This window comes from Arachis duranensis, chromosome 9, assembly GCF_000817695.3.
Source record: "Arachis duranensis cultivar V14167 chromosome 9, aradu.V14167.gnm2.J7QH, whole genome shotgun sequence".
Taxonomy (NCBI): domain Eukaryota; kingdom Viridiplantae; phylum Streptophyta; class Magnoliopsida; order Fabales; family Fabaceae; genus Arachis; species Arachis duranensis.
This window is the reverse complement of record NC_029780.3, coordinates 106,709,562-106,724,558: the sequence shown is the minus strand read 5'-3', so window position 1 is coordinate 106,724,558 and position 14,997 is coordinate 106,709,562. Positions and strand designations below refer to the sequence as shown.

The following is a 14,997-nucleotide window of genomic DNA, read 5'->3' as shown; positions in this document are numbered from 1 at the left end:
CGCCTTCTATGACTATCGAACTCTGGTTAGAGGAAAGATTGTTCACATTCATCCTGACAAAATCAGGGAGGTCTTTAAGCTACCTCAGCTGAAAGATGACCCAGACTCCTTTAATAGGAGAATGATGAGAACAAATAAGGGCTTGGACGAAATTCTAGAGGACATATGCCTCCCTGGAACCAAGTGGACAACCAGCACAAAGGGTGTCCCAAACCAACTCAATAGAGGAGATCTCAAACCAGTCGCCAGAGGCTGGCTGGACTTCATTGGGCGTTCTATACTGCCCACTAGCAACCGCTCTGAAGTCACCATCAAAAGAGCAGTAATGATCCATTGCATTATGTTGGAAAAAGAATTGGAATTTCATCAGCTGATTTCTTGTGAACTTTACACAATTGCAAACAAGAACTCCAAATATGCCAAATTGGCTTATCCAAGCTTAATCTCTATGCTATGTAAAGATGCTGGGGTGAAGATGGGAGTAACTGAGTATATCTCAGTTGAGCGACCAATCACCAAAACGTCAATGGAAGGACAACAAGTGCAGGATGACCCCATCAAGAGGAAAGCACAGGAATTCCTTCCGGAAATCCCTCAAATTGAATACTGGGAGCGTCTTGAAGTATCTGTCACCAAGTTGCAAGAAGCTATGGACCAACTAAAGGAAGAACAGAAAAATCAAAATAGCATGCTTTGCAAACTGCTTAGGGAACAAGAAGAGCAAAGGCGTGACTTGAAGGAACTGAAGCGTCAAAAGCTATCACTTGAAGGACCAAGCACCCCACAGACTAGAGGAACATCCGTTTTCCAAAATAAAGGTTGTTGAGTCCTAATCTTAGTTTTAACTCTGTGATAATTGTTCTTATTAGGAAGTTACCTTAGAAGCTATATAGGAGTAGTAGTAATTAGTAGTTCTATTTTGATTTTATCCCCAATTAAGTTATAATTTATTTTTCTCATCATCATCAAACATGAATAAAATATTAGATTTTTAGAATAAAGAGGCAATATTTTTTCGAGTTCTTAATAAGGAAAATTCTAATTATTTATATGTGGTGGCAATACTTTTTGTCTTCTGAATGAATGCTTAAACAGTGCATATTTTTTATATTGAATTTTATGAATGTTAAAAATTGTTGGCTCCTGAAAGAATGATGAACAAGAGAAATATTATTGCTGATCTGAAAAATCATGAAATTGATTCTTGAAGCAAGAAAAAACAGTGAAAAAAAAAGCAAAAGAGGTAGAAAAAGCCAATAGCCCTTTAAACCAAAAGGCAAGGGTGAAGAGGATCCAAGGCTTTGAGCATTAATGGATAGGAGGGCCCAAGGAAGTAAATCCAGGCCTAAGCGGCTAGATCAAGCTGTTCTTAACCATGTGCTTGTGGCATGTAGGTCCAAGTGAAAAACTTGAGACTGAGTGGTTAAAGTTGTGATCTAAGGCAAAAGAGTGTGCTTAAGAATTCTGGACACCTCTAATTGGGGACTTTAGCAAAGCTAAGTCACAATCTAAAAAGGTTTACCCAGTTATGTGTCTGTGGCATTTATGTATCCGGGAGTAATACTGGAAAACAAAGTGCTTAGGGCCACGGCCAAGACTCATAAAGTAACTATGTTCAAGAATCAACATACTATTTCCTTTTATCCTATTTTATTTATCTAGTTGCTTGGGGACAAGCAACAGTTTAAGTTTGGTGTTGTGATGAGCGGATATTTTATACGCATTTGGGGGTAATTTCATGTAGTTTTTAGTATGTTTTACTTAGTTTTCAGTATATTTTTATTAGTTTTTAGGAAAAATTCATATTTCTGGACTTTACTATGAGTTTGTGTGTTTTTCTGTGATTTTAGGTATTTTCTGGCTGAAATTGAGAGAGCTGAGCAAAAATCTGATTCATGCTGAAAAAGGACTACTGATGCTGTTGGATTCTGACCTCCCTGCATTCGAAGAGCTACAGGAGTCCAATTGGAGCGCTCTCAATTGGGTTGGAAAGTAGACATCCAGGGCTTTCTAGCAATATATAATAGTTCATACTTTGCACGAAGATAAACGATGTAAACTGGCGTTGAACGCCAACTCCATGTTGCATTCTGGTGTTGAACGCCAGAAACAGGTTGCAAGTTGGAGTTAAAAGCCAGAAACAGGTTACAACCTAATGTTTAACTCCAGAAACAGCCCAGGCACATGAGAAGCTTAAGTCTCAGCTCCAGCACACACCAAGTGGGCCCCAGAAGTGGATTTCTGCACTATCTATCTTAGTTTACTCATTTTCTGTAAACCTAGGTTACTAGTTTAGTATTTAAACAACTTTTAGAGACTTATTTTGTATCTCATGACATTTTTTTAGATCTGAACTTTGTACTCTTTGACGGCATGAGTCTCTAAACTCCATTGTTGGGGGTGAGGAGCTCTGCAGCATCTCGATGAATTAATGCAATTATTTCTGTTTTCTATTCAAACACGCTTGTTCCTATTTAAGATGTTCATTTGCACTTCAATATGAAGAAGGTGATGATCCGTGACACTCATCACCATTCTCAACCTATGAACGTGTGCTTGACAACCACCTCCGTTCTACCTTCGATTGAATGAATATCTCTTAGATTCTTTAATTAGAGTCTTCGTGGTATAAGCTAGAATCCATTGGCAGCATCCTTGAGAATCCGGAAAGTCTAAACCTTGTCTGTGGTATTCCGAGTAGGATTCATGGATTGGGTGACTGTGACGAGCTTCAAACTCGCGAGTGTTGGGCGTAGTGACAGACGCAAAAGGATCAATGGATTCTATTCCGACATGATCGAGAACTGACAGATGATTAGCCGTGCTGTGACAGAGCATTTGGACAATTTTCACTGAGAGGATGGGAAGTAGCCATTGACAATGGTGACGCCCTACATACAGCTTGCCATGGAAGGAGCCTTGCATGTTTGAAAGTAAGAAAGCATTATGTTGCAGGGATTCAGAAGACAAAGCATCTCCAAAACTCCAACATATTCTCCATTACTGAGTAACAATTACTTATTTTATGCCCTTTTACTTTTTACAATTGAAACTAAAGAACCCTATTGGTATCCTGACTAAGAATAATAAGATAACCATAGCTTGCTTCAAGCCAACAATCTCCGTGGGATTTGACCCTTACGTAAGATATTACTTGGACAACCCAGTGCACTTGCTGGTTAGTTGTGCGGAATTACATAGTGTGAGTGTAATTTTCGTGCACTAGGAACCCTCGAGATATGGTGCTCGAAACACCATCTAGGATTTTGTGCCTGCACACTGTAGTGATCCGAAGGGATGCGAGCGAGATACTCTTACCATAGACCTCGCATCTCAACGTAAGCAAGATTAATCGTCGTCCTTACGCCGCCGACACGACCTCAACAGGTGGGATTAACCACCGTCCCTGCTAGGCGCATAGAGTCTCATAATTCACAGCATATAACAATAATCCAATGGTTTTTAGAAAAATCATTTTTTAGTATATCAATAATTCATCATTGCATTCCGAGTCCCAGACTCATCTCAACCACTATTAATTCATAATTTCCATTCCAAACTCATTAGTTCACCTCTTTCACAATTCATTCAGAACTCATCAGTTCACCAATTTCATAATTCCTTATCAATAATCACCAATACCATACGCCGCCTTCTCACTCAACCAAAACCATCCTCAGTACTCCAAAAACCTACGCCTCCGTTCACTAACTTTTTACCAGAATTACCGAATTAGATTCCCCTAGGACTTTCTCTATGTTTTGACATCCAAAAAGAAGCCAAAATGTCTTAGATAGGTGTCACAGAAGTTTACAAGCTTATCGGAAAGGTGAAACAGTTAATAACAAGATTTTTATTGAAAAACAGGGTAGTGTGCGTATGCACAGAGGTGTGCGTGCGCACGCCCAGGAGGATTTTCAAGATATGTGCGTACGCATGGAGGTGTGCGTATGGACAAGAGTAAAATTTTCCAATTCTGTTCGCTCGCATAATGTGTGCAAACGCCCTCAACAGATTACACCTTCCAACGTGTGCATGCGCACAAGGCGGTGCGTGTGCACATCTTGCAATACTTCGTTGGGTGTGTGTGCGCATGGAGCGTGCTATCACTCCCAACAGCAGCCACATCCCCATGTGTGTGTGTGCACAGTTTCAAAAATACACAGGGTATGCAGGCGCACAGGGCTGTGCGTGCGTATATAAACCAGAAATCATAAAAATTCTGCAACATCACAGAATTTAGATTTTGACACCAAACTTTGAATGATCATAACTTCCCTTAAAAAAATCTATTTTCTACAAACTTTATATCAATTTAAAGCTCTTAAAGCCATCTTTAATTTAAAATAAGTTTTATTCAATTTTAAGCTTTGAGACTCAAGTTATGATCCGTCAAAGTTCACAAAAATTCATTTTTACCAAAATTCACTACTTTCTCAATTTCTTAAAATTCATAATCAAAATCACATCAAAACCATAGCAAACTCCAATTTACCCCATAACTTACCCCTTTGCACCACAAATTCACCATTCATACAAATTTCCGCTCACATTACATAATCCTCTACCTCAATTATCAAATGTATCACACTAAAACCCTTTTCTCAACCAACACAATCATCCATCATCATTATATCACCAATAATCATCATTATTAACCTCATTCAACCCCAATCTCAAGCTTTAACATTATTTTATCAACATCCACAACACAATTCTTAAAATGGCCAAAATCATTACATCATCATACATAATCATTTAACAAGTCAACAACTAATATGATCCAAACCTATGCTATGGATCACTAGCCTAAGTATCCAGAAATATTATATATTACATAGAGAAAACCAAAACCATATCTTGGTAGATTTTCAATATGCACTAAAACCCAATTTGAGTGCAACCAAGCTTACAAACACAACCAAGCCACCAATTCAACTCCAAAGCTCTATGTAAATGCCAATAATCACAACTTCAAGCTATATATACACATAATTCATAACTAATTAACCTACATTTCATCATAATCACAATTTCACAAGGGTTAAGAGTAAACTTACCTTACCCACAATTGATTAGGACAAAATCCAATAATAATCCAGTGCTAGAGTATACCTAATTAATCAAAATCACAAGAACCACTCATTCACCATAGCCAAAACTGAATCTGTTATGGAAGGAAGAACTGGGCAAGAAATTAGAAGTTTCTTACCACTTTGTTTGAATGAAATCGAAGAACTCGACGAAAGTTTTGCATAGTCACCTACGGCATGCGAATCGGAGCACCGTAGCTCATGTTACAAGAAGAAGAAGATGAATATGAATAGTGCTTCTTGTAACCCTCAACTCTCTCCTCTCACTCAACGTTGCTGCTGCTTGTTGTGGTTGAAAGTGGCTGAAATGGCCACTTAATGCACTTATATAATGTTGGGCTTGGGCCCAACTTGGCCCCGGTCCAATCCGTTAGCGTTTTTGCCTCATTTGGTCCAATTTCAAGCCAAATCTTTAAAATTAGTACCCGATTTTCAATTTTAATTATTTTTTCTAAGTTTTTCTACTGGTTTTACTTACTCTCACATAGTACCGGACAGATTTAAGTCGGTACTTCCGGTTAATTTACCGGTACGCGTTTTTATGCAATTTTTTGCAGAAAATTACATTTTCCGACTTAGAAAAATCTACTAAGTCCAAATATCATATTTATATTTTCTAATTAATATTCTAAACTTTTGAATCTAATTCGGGCAATTAAATTATTATTATTTAAAGTTAATTAATCGGTTAATTAATTCGCAGTTCTTACACTATCTAGAAGTGTAATTTTCATCTTGTTAGAGATATATTAGAGAATCATTAGAATCATTTTAGATCAGTTAGTATCATTTATATTTATATAGCATATCTGTATATTAATTGTAGGATTCTATGCTTTTATTAGTTTGATTCCTCTGGCACCTATATATACCCCACTTGTACATTGTACTTTTTATCACACTGAATAATACACTTTTCAGATTACTCTCTCAGTCTCTTGTTTCTAACATGGTATCAAGAGTTTAGGCCCTTTTTTTTTCAATGAATATTAGTTCATAGCCCCATTATTTTTTTCTTTCCGACGATGTTCTTTGGCCTCTTTTTTTGTTCCCTTTTCGACTCTTTGGTTCGTCACTCCCGTCACCCTCTTGTTCGTCTTGTCGCCGTGATTCCAACGCAACCATAACCGCCGCATTCCACCTCCAGACGTGCCGCCACGCGCCGCCCAAAGGCGCTGCCACGACCAGGTTGATCTCCCTTCCAGATTCCACCTGTGCCTCTTTGCCCTCATTTTTAGATCTGTTTCGGACGCTTTGGTTTGTCACCGCTGCCACCGACGCCTTCCTCTCGTTGTAAGCTTTCCAAAGCCACAAGAATCATCCCCGGAAGACGCCGCACGCGCCGCCATGCGCCGCCCAAAGCTGCCTGTCCGCGTTCATCTGTTCTCTTTCCAGACATCTCCAGCGCCGTTGGATCAGCGCTCCAGATCCACAGCTCCGCTTCTGCCATGTGTCACGTCATTGTTCTCCCGCCCAAGCTCGACCCGCGTTCTTGACCCATGCGCCCGACCCGACCCGACGGTGACCCGCGTGCCAACTCGTTGCCAGCGTGTCTCCTTCCGCCTCTCAAGTGCTGCCACGTGTTGTAACATTGCTGACGTGGCACTGACGACCCTGCTGACGTGGCGCTAACGAGGCCAACAAGTGGGACCCTCCCTAAAGTTTCTTGGTGAGCTCTTTCCGATTGCACTCTGTTTTCTCATTTTTTGCTCCGAAGTTGCTGTTTTCTCTCCTGTCTTTGATCTCTGCCTACTATTATGGAAAAGTCAGATGCTTTTTCTGCCACAGACAGAAAGGGTACATTCTGTGACACTGTAACCGTTTCGGACACCTCTTCTCAGCCTGTCCTTCTGTTGAATGTCGCACATGCCACCAGAAAGGTCACATTAGCTACCGTTGTTAACAGCTGTTCTGCCATTATTGTAAACTCTCGGGACATTTGATTACTGCCTGTCCTATTCGTCCACCACGTTCTGATCACCTCAGGTATGCTTCCCATCCCAATTTCTTCAGGAATGTGTCTGCTTCTACTGTTGCTGCTACTGAATCTACCACCTCTGCTTCTCTCAACCCATCTCCTTTATCTCTCTCTGATATTGCATCTCTCCTTAAGCAACTTCTCTCTTCTTCTGGTAATACTCCTGCTGCTTTTTCGACTCCTCCGGGTAATTCTACATGGTACTTTGATTCCGGCTGCTTTAATCACATGTCACCTTTGCGTCATCTCTTCTCGTCTTTGTCTACCACTACAAATGCACCTTCTGTCAATACTGCTAATGGTTCGCTCTTGCACGCAACACACAAGGGTTCTATTTCCTAGCCAGCTCTTAATCTTCATGATGCTTATTATATTCCCAAGTTGAACTTTAATCTTATTTCTGTTGGTCAACTTGTTGATCTCGGTTTTGATGTCACTTTTTCCATTTCTGGTTGTCGTGTACATGATCGTCGGACGGGACAAATCATCGGGACTGGACGTAAGGTCGGAAGGTTGTTTGAACTCGAGAATCTTCATATTCCTCCTGTACCAAATCTCTGTGCTGCTTCTTCTCCTTCTACTCTTCACTTATGGCATCAACGTCTTGCTCACACCTCCTTGGGAAAGATGCGTCCTCTTGTGTCTCAAGGTGTTTTGGGTCAGGTTAATCATGAGTCTTTTGATTGCATTTCTTGTCAAACTGCTAAACAACCTGCTTTATCTTTTCACAATAATTCCTCTCTTACTTGCTCTCCTTTTGATCTTATCCACTCTGATGTTTGGGGACCCGCTCCCACCGCTTCTATGGGAGGAGCTCGATACTTTGTCGTTTTCATTGATGATTACTCACGCTTTACTTGGGTTTATTTGATGACCAATCGCCATGAGTTGCCTCAGATTTATATTAACTTTGCCACTATGATTAAAACTCAGTTTTCCAAGGTTATTAAGGTTTTTCGCCGCGATAATGCTCTGGAATACCGTGATTCCAAACTCTTAACCTTTCTTGCAGAATAGGGTACCTTGTCTGAGTTTTCTTACCCTGGTACGTCTCAACAAAATGGCCAAGCTGAACGCAAACACCGTCACATTCTTGACTCTGTTCGTGCAATGCTTCTTTCTTCTTTGTGTCCTGAGCGTACTTGGGGTGAAGCTGTTCTTACTGTTGTTCATGTTATCAATAGACTCCCTTCTTCTGTTCTTGGTAATGTTACTCTCTTTGAGCATCTTTATCGTACCTCCCAAGATTATACCTCATGAACATAGTAAACTCGAACCTCGGGCTCGTATGTGTTGTTTCCTTGGTTATGGCACTGAACACAAGGGCTATCGTTGTTGGGATCCTCTCTCTAAGCGTATTCGTATATCTCGTCATGTTGTCTTCTGGGAGCATCACATGTTTTCTCGATTCTCTTCCTTTGAGTCTATTCCTCCTACTCAGTCACTGTTTTTCACTAACCCTAATGTTGATCTTTTCCCTAATGATGATTCTACAGGTTCTATCTCGAGTCACCCTCCACAGCCTCCTGTTCTTCCGCCTTCTCCATCTCCCGAACTTTTGAGATGAAAGATCTTGGTTCTCTCAGCTATTTCCTTGGTCTAGAAGTCATATCCACCAATGATGGCATCAATCTCTCTCAAGCTAAATATGCTTCAGATCTTCTTGCTCGAGCCGGAATTACAGATAGTCACATTGAGTCTACTCCTCTTGAGCCTAATGTTCGATTTACTCCTATGGATGGCACTGTGTTGGATAATCCTACTCTCTATTGACAGCTAGTTGGAGGACTCGTCTACTTAACTGTCACCCGACCAGACATCGCCTATCCAGTTCATGTCCTTAGCCAGTTCTTGTCAGCTCCTCGTACTACTCACTATGCAGCAGTTCTTCGCATTCTTCGCTACATCAAGGGCACTCTATTTCATGGCCTTTATTTTTCTGCCCATTCCTCTTTGTCCCTTCAGGCATACTCCGATGCTGATTGGGCTGGTGATCCCACTGATCGTCGTTCTACTACTGGTTACTGTTTGTTTCTTGGCAACGCTCTCATTTCTTGGCATGCTAAGAAGCAAACATTTACTGCTAGATCGAGCACAGAAACTGAGTACCGTGCCCTCGCTGACACTACTGCTGAAGTTATCTCGATTCGTTGGCTTCTCGAAGATTTAGGTGCTCATCAGTCGTCCCCTACTGATGTTTTTTGTGACAACCGCAGTGCTATTCAGATTGCCCATAATGATGTCTTTCATGAACGCACCAAACACATTGAGATTGATTGTCACTTTATTTGGCAACGTATCCTTATTGATGCTGTTCGTATCATTGTTGTTGGAACACTAGATCAGACTGCTGATATCTTCACAAAAGCTCATCACCCGACTCGTTTCCGGACTTTGTTATCCAAACTCAAGATGGTATCCTTAGCTCCCACTTGAGTTTGAGGGGGGATGTTAGAGATATATTAGAGAATCATTAGAATCATTTTAGATCAGTTAGTATCATTTATATTTATATAGCATATCTGTATATTAATTGTAAGATTCTATGCTTTTATTAGTTTGATTTCTCTGGCACCTATATATACCCTCTTGTACATTGTACTTTTTATCACACTGAATAATACACTTTTCAGATTACTCTCTCAGTCTCTTGTTTCTAACACATCTTGTTTCTAACACATCTAAAAAGTGTCAAAACATCAACTTATGTCTACAAATCTGCTGCTACTGCAAAGAATGGAGATTTTAAATTCTATGGTATGAATTTTGTATATTCGTGTAATTTGTGAAATCTGAACCATAATCATTTCTAAGTTGTAGCTAATACTGTTCCATTCTTAAAGCTATGAAAAGTGTTTGTGATATTTAAATGGAATAAAAAAATATTGCTTTACTAAATTGGAAATCAGCCCTACAAAAGCCATTCAATCTATATCTCTACCTTGACTACAAAATAAAATTATTCATATCGTACAAGGTTCCCTCCATAAATATTTGGCATCAGCCTATTTTGTAAATTTATTTATTTATTTTTAACGCAAAAACTGTTTAAACTTTTAAATTCCAAAATTTTCAATATATTCATTTTTCTAGCGATAACAAAGAGACTTTGGTCGTTTTTATTGTTCCATAATCCGTTGCTATTCCATAGAAACAATTCAAACCGTGACAAATGACTTTTCATTTTTGTATAAGAATATATGATACTAAACAAATTGAATGTGTGCTGACATAAGAAGAATCTGCATCTTTGTCCTCCTTTCAGAGAATATGTTGTCCAATGAAGACACTTGTACAGTTGTAGTGATTCTGAAGCAAAAAATTCCTCTCAAGAATTGGGCACAAAGATGCCAACATAGCCGATCCCCACAATGAAGAAGGCAATAGATTGCAGGAAAAGATATATGAAGTAGTGGTTCTTCCCAAACGTGAGATCATAGCATCCACAGAAAAAGAGGTAGGCCCCCACAAGAAGTTCCCAGAAATGAAGTCTGTCATCATCAAAACAAGCAGAAAAAAAGTGGAACGAATAAATGGTAGTATTTAAAACCACACTTTTTGTATGCAGAAATTTTGCTTGAAAGTAAAGTAGAAATCATAAGGGATGTGGGGGATGAATTCTGATGTGAAAATCTTATATAGCTTTATTGAATGTGATCTTTCACATGTAATTTCTTACTACTCATTTTAACAGTGAGATTTATAAACAAGATAGATAGCATCAAAGAATGAACGGTGAAAACAAATCACAACAGTCATGAAAAACCATTCATTTCCTATAATTCTCTGATATGAAAGGTCATATTTGGGCCTTATGTTGTTAAAATTATATGAAAATTTACCTTCCAGCAATCCTGATGCGAGGTTTCTTAAGTGCTTTGCCACTTGATTGCATTTTAAGAGCATCTCCTAATTTCTCAGTAACTACCCATTCATTCACTCTTCCTGCCTCTAGCAAACCGATGAATGTTGCCTTGGTCCTATGCATTGACATAACATTTTCAAAAAGTATCCAAAATACTAATAAGTGGAGTGACCTGCACAGCAAGTTGGTAAGGAAAACAAACAAAAAAAAAAGGTTACTTGCAAGTGAAGATAATAAAATAATTTTGCCAACTCAAAAATCTTACTTAATACTTACCTTGGAGTTCCAACAGCATTGAGAAGTGTTATGATAGAAGGAATATAAACAGCACCCCACTTGGGAACTTGTACTTCTGGAACAAAAACAGTTGCTGGCAAAACCACGCAGTAGAATACAAATGTGACAACATGGGCAACAATCTTTCGGACAAAGAAAAAACTATAAATCAAGTAAAACTTCTTCCACAGAGACACTTTCTGCAAGATACAATAATCATCAGTAAATTAGAGGAGAATGGTGAATAAGAATCATTTGAGCTTCCTATAAATGAATAAGGAAATTGATACCTTGTTTCTTATTATTTCCATTGCCATTTTCTTGAAGAGATTAGCTGGGCCACATGACCAACGATGCTGCTGATAACGGTAGGCTTTGAAAGTACTTGGTAATTCATTTTTCACCTAAATTTATTCAGATAAATTGTTACATGATCAGATAACTTGATAACACATTAACTGCATTAGATTTTCTCTTAAGAAATTTTTATAAATGACTCATGAATACATGCAATTAAATGGAGTATGATCATCATACCTTGATTTGACTAAGATAAACAAATTTCCATCCTTTGAGACCAGCTCTTACGGCTAGATCCATGTCTTCCACAGTTGTACGGTCCTTCCATCCACCAGCTTCATTTAGTGCTGAAATCCTCCAAACACCAGCAGTGCCTATATATATATCATCATCAAACTTTATTTCTAACCGGAGATGTATGTAGAAATTAAATTAAAAATTTCTATGGATTTGATGGTGCGGTGAGTTGATTAACTAAGGCTAATGAATGATTTAATTACCATTGAATCCAAAGAAAGCATGGGTTGAGGATCCAACTTCTTGCTCTACAAGGAAATGATAGTCCAATGACATCTCTTGCATCCTTGTCATTAAGCATTCATCAGCATTAACTGCAAGCATGCGTATACATACATGTTAAAGAATTTTAGAATAAAATAAAAGTTTAATTATTGTGACGGTCTTTATATATCTACTCTATCAAATTTATAATTAAGTTTTTATACTTTAAAAACTTTCAATTAGTTCTTTATCGAGTCAAAATATTAGTTAATAAAATTTTTCTTTCAAAAGATATGTGGCCAAAAAATTTAATTAAGTTTTTAATTATAAATCTCTTTAATTTACAAAAAAATCTAAATAAATATTTTTAAAGTATAAAAATTTAATTATAAATTTAGTAGAACTTTATGAACTACCAGAGTGAAACCTAAAATAAAAGAATATACCTACCTATAGTCACACTTTAAGTTAAACCAAGATAGACTATTATGTGAGGGAACATTTGAAATACATAACTATATGTATATACCTCTACTTAACTGTTTAAGTTTTTGTGATAGATAGTTTGATGAAGTGTATATATACCTTCCCTGATTAAAAAGCATGCATGATAATGATATTTTAATACTAAGTAAGTAACTAACCGAATTGCCAGCGAGCTTGGACGAGCGCAACGTCGGGGTTGTGAGCGAGGAAGGGGATGGTGCGGCAGAGGAAGTCGGGGTCAGGCTGGAAATCGGCGTCGAAAATGGCAACGTAGTCGCAGAGGGCGACGTAGGTGTGCTTCATGCCTTCCTTGAGTGCTCCTGCTTTGTAGCCATTCCTGTTCTTCCTGATCTCATACTTTATGTTTATGCCTTTGCTTCCCCATCTTTGGCACTCCACTTCCACCATATTCTGTTGTGTTTTCATTTGTCAATAACTCACTATGACGTTTCATTAATAAAAGTTTAATTATTGTTAACCATTAAGTAATTGTTACTGAATCTTATTAACTAGTAGAAGAGGCTACTGCTTTGAACCTTAATGACAGGGTCTGTTGAGTCATCAAGAACTTGAATAATAATTCTATCGGAGGGCCATGATAGCCCACATGCAGCTCCAATTGACAATTGATACACCTGCAACCAATGGAACACTAGTTACCATACGAAACTTCACTTCAGCGCGTAAACAAATATCATGAGAAATAATTACTGGTATCTTTTGTTCACTGTGGTATGTATACACTAGAATCAGTCACTATTAATATAAAATACACGTTAAAATATAAATATATATTAAAAATAAATTAAACCACGCATATATTTATTCACAAATATATTAATGATTAATTTTAATATACGAATAATTTTTTTATCTTTGTTAGCGTTTCAATTTCCTAAATTTCACAAGAAATACAACATCTTAGGTATAGTTTTTCACAAGAATTAAAATATTCTAAAGTGATAAGATAAAGAATTAATTATCACCTAAATTTGTAATATTTATCATATATATGAACTTTACTATTTTAATTTAAAAATATTAATTCCTCATCTTATAACTTTATTAACCGATCCACTTTAAAAAAACTTAATCCTTCTCACAGGTATATAGTTTTCTTTGCATTTTTAAGATTGTAGAATAACACGACATTCCTGTTATAGTGTAACCGTTCATTACAAATTCCTAAACATCAAAATTTTGTAATTTATTTTAAAATATTACATTGTTGAAACATATGTTTATTTTTATTATATTAGAAAAATTTTGTGAATATATTATGGTAAATTTTTTTATACAACAGTATCGGCACTTTTGAAATTTATAATATAAAACTCATTTTCAAATTTTTTAAATAAATTTTAGACTAAATAATTAATTTTAGTTAATAAAATTATAGAAATTTTTTATAAAAAATATTAGGTACGTAACTAATTTTTTTTTACATTTACTTTATATTCGAGTCGATATTAATCAGCACTATTTTTTATTAAAAATATTGACTTTCTAATATTTGTTTTAGAGTGCTAAAAGATGAATAGATTTTATAATTTGTAATTATTAATTAGTTATTATTAATATTTTTAATAATATAAAATTATCTCTAATAATATGTAATTATTCACTTCTTTTTATTAGTTAAGTATTAACTAAATTTTATAGACTTTTTCTAATTTGAAATCACACAACATATAAAGAAAACTAATAAAAGACGTGTTAGTTATATTAAAGAATAGAAATACCTCTTTCTCATTGTACATTGGGATTTGGACTAGAACCATAGGGTATGAAGAGTTAGCAAGCTCAATATCAGAATTATGGTTGAGAGGGTCCCATTTGTAACGTTTCTGGGTCTTAAACAACTTGACAAAGACTATGACTATTCCCATATACACCCTCTCCACAAAAAGCATGAGCGACATGATCAAGCACAATGCCACCACCAACTTTAGCATTGGAACCACCAACGGTGCCCTTGCTTGCTCCCATATCAACCCCATTTCAAGCCCTTCCATTATATTTATATTTTTTTAATTTATTCTTTGGTTCCCTTGTGCGAAACCAAAGGTACGGTACGGTGGTCGGTGGTGATGTTTAATTTCAAGATATGGTGCACTACATATATATAGATATGAAGTTGGTATTTGGGGTTTGCGAAAAGAACACGAATTGAATGGTTTGGTTTTCACTTTTGGTGATTCGTGTTCATTGTTGCTTAGGAGTTACGACAAGGCAATTGAATTGAATTGAAGAGGATCCAATTAAGTGTATATGAACGTGTACACACACACACACTGAAGTAGTAGCCTATTAGCTAGATGATGATGAGTTGCTCTTCCATGTGCATGTGGCAGATTTAGTGTAACAACAACTGACAACAACAAACGGAGGACCAAACGTATGTATGATGAGAGAGAGAGAGAGGATGCACTACTACTTAGACAAATTTGATTTTTGTTTCTTGGACTTTATTAGTGTAGAGAAGAACGTATTTATAT

The 14,997-nt window shown here is 37.1% G+C and overlaps 2 protein-coding genes across 2 annotated transcripts; one reads left to right on the top strand and one right to left on the bottom strand.

The window, feature by feature from the left end:
* The first annotated feature begins 8,359 nt into the window (after positions 1-8,359).
* On the top strand, positions 8,360-9,507 carry LOC107466683 (uncharacterized mitochondrial protein AtMg00810-like). The gene is made up of 3 exons (XM_021132007.1): positions 8,360-8,469; positions 8,568-8,790; positions 8,848-9,507. The coding sequence occupies exons 1-3, from the start codon at positions 8,360-8,362 to the stop codon at positions 9,505-9,507; spliced, it is 993 nt and encodes a 330-aa protein (XP_020987666.1).
* A 736-nt stretch (positions 9,508-10,243) lies between these two features.
* LOC107466691 (glucomannan 4-beta-mannosyltransferase 9-like) lies at positions 10,244-14,436 on the bottom strand. The gene is made up of 9 exons (XM_016085697.3): positions 14,242-14,436; positions 13,036-13,134; positions 12,658-12,910; positions 12,013-12,123; positions 11,750-11,886; positions 11,503-11,616; positions 11,213-11,412; positions 10,914-11,108; positions 10,244-10,562 (listed from the first exon to the last, which is right to left on the bottom strand). The coding sequence occupies exons 1-9, from the start codon at positions 14,419-14,421 to the stop codon at positions 10,400-10,402; spliced, it is 1,452 nt and encodes a 483-aa protein (XP_015941183.3). The 5' UTR covers positions 14,422-14,436; the 3' UTR covers positions 10,244-10,399.
* Between the last annotated feature and the right edge of the window lie 561 nt (positions 14,437-14,997).

Bases quoted from the DNA above. Each gene is read 5' to 3' on its own strand.
- LOC107466683 (XM_021132007.1), top strand. From the start codon at position 8,360: ATGTGTTGTTTCCTTGGTTATGGCACTGAACACAAGGGCTATCGTTGT. The intron at 8,470-8,567 runs GTTTTCTCGATT...ATGATTCTACAG, and splicing joins GTCTTCTGGGAGCATCACAT to GTTCTATCTCGAGTCACCCT. The intron at 8,791-8,847 runs GTTCGATTTACT...CTCTATTGACAG, and splicing joins CTACTCCTCTTGAGCCTAAT to CTAGTTGGAGGACTCGTCTA.
- LOC107466691 (XM_016085697.3), bottom strand. From the start codon at position 14,421: ATGTCGCTCATGCTTTTTGTGGAGAGGGTGTATATGGGAATAGTCATA. The intron at 12,124-12,657 runs GTTAGTTACTTA...GCATGCTTGCAG, and splicing joins CCAAGCTCGCTGGCAATTCG to TTAATGCTGATGAATGCTTA. The intron at 10,563-10,913 runs GTAAATTTTCAT...TGATGATGACAG, and splicing joins CGCATCAGGATTGCTGGAAG to ACTTCATTTCTGGGAACTTC.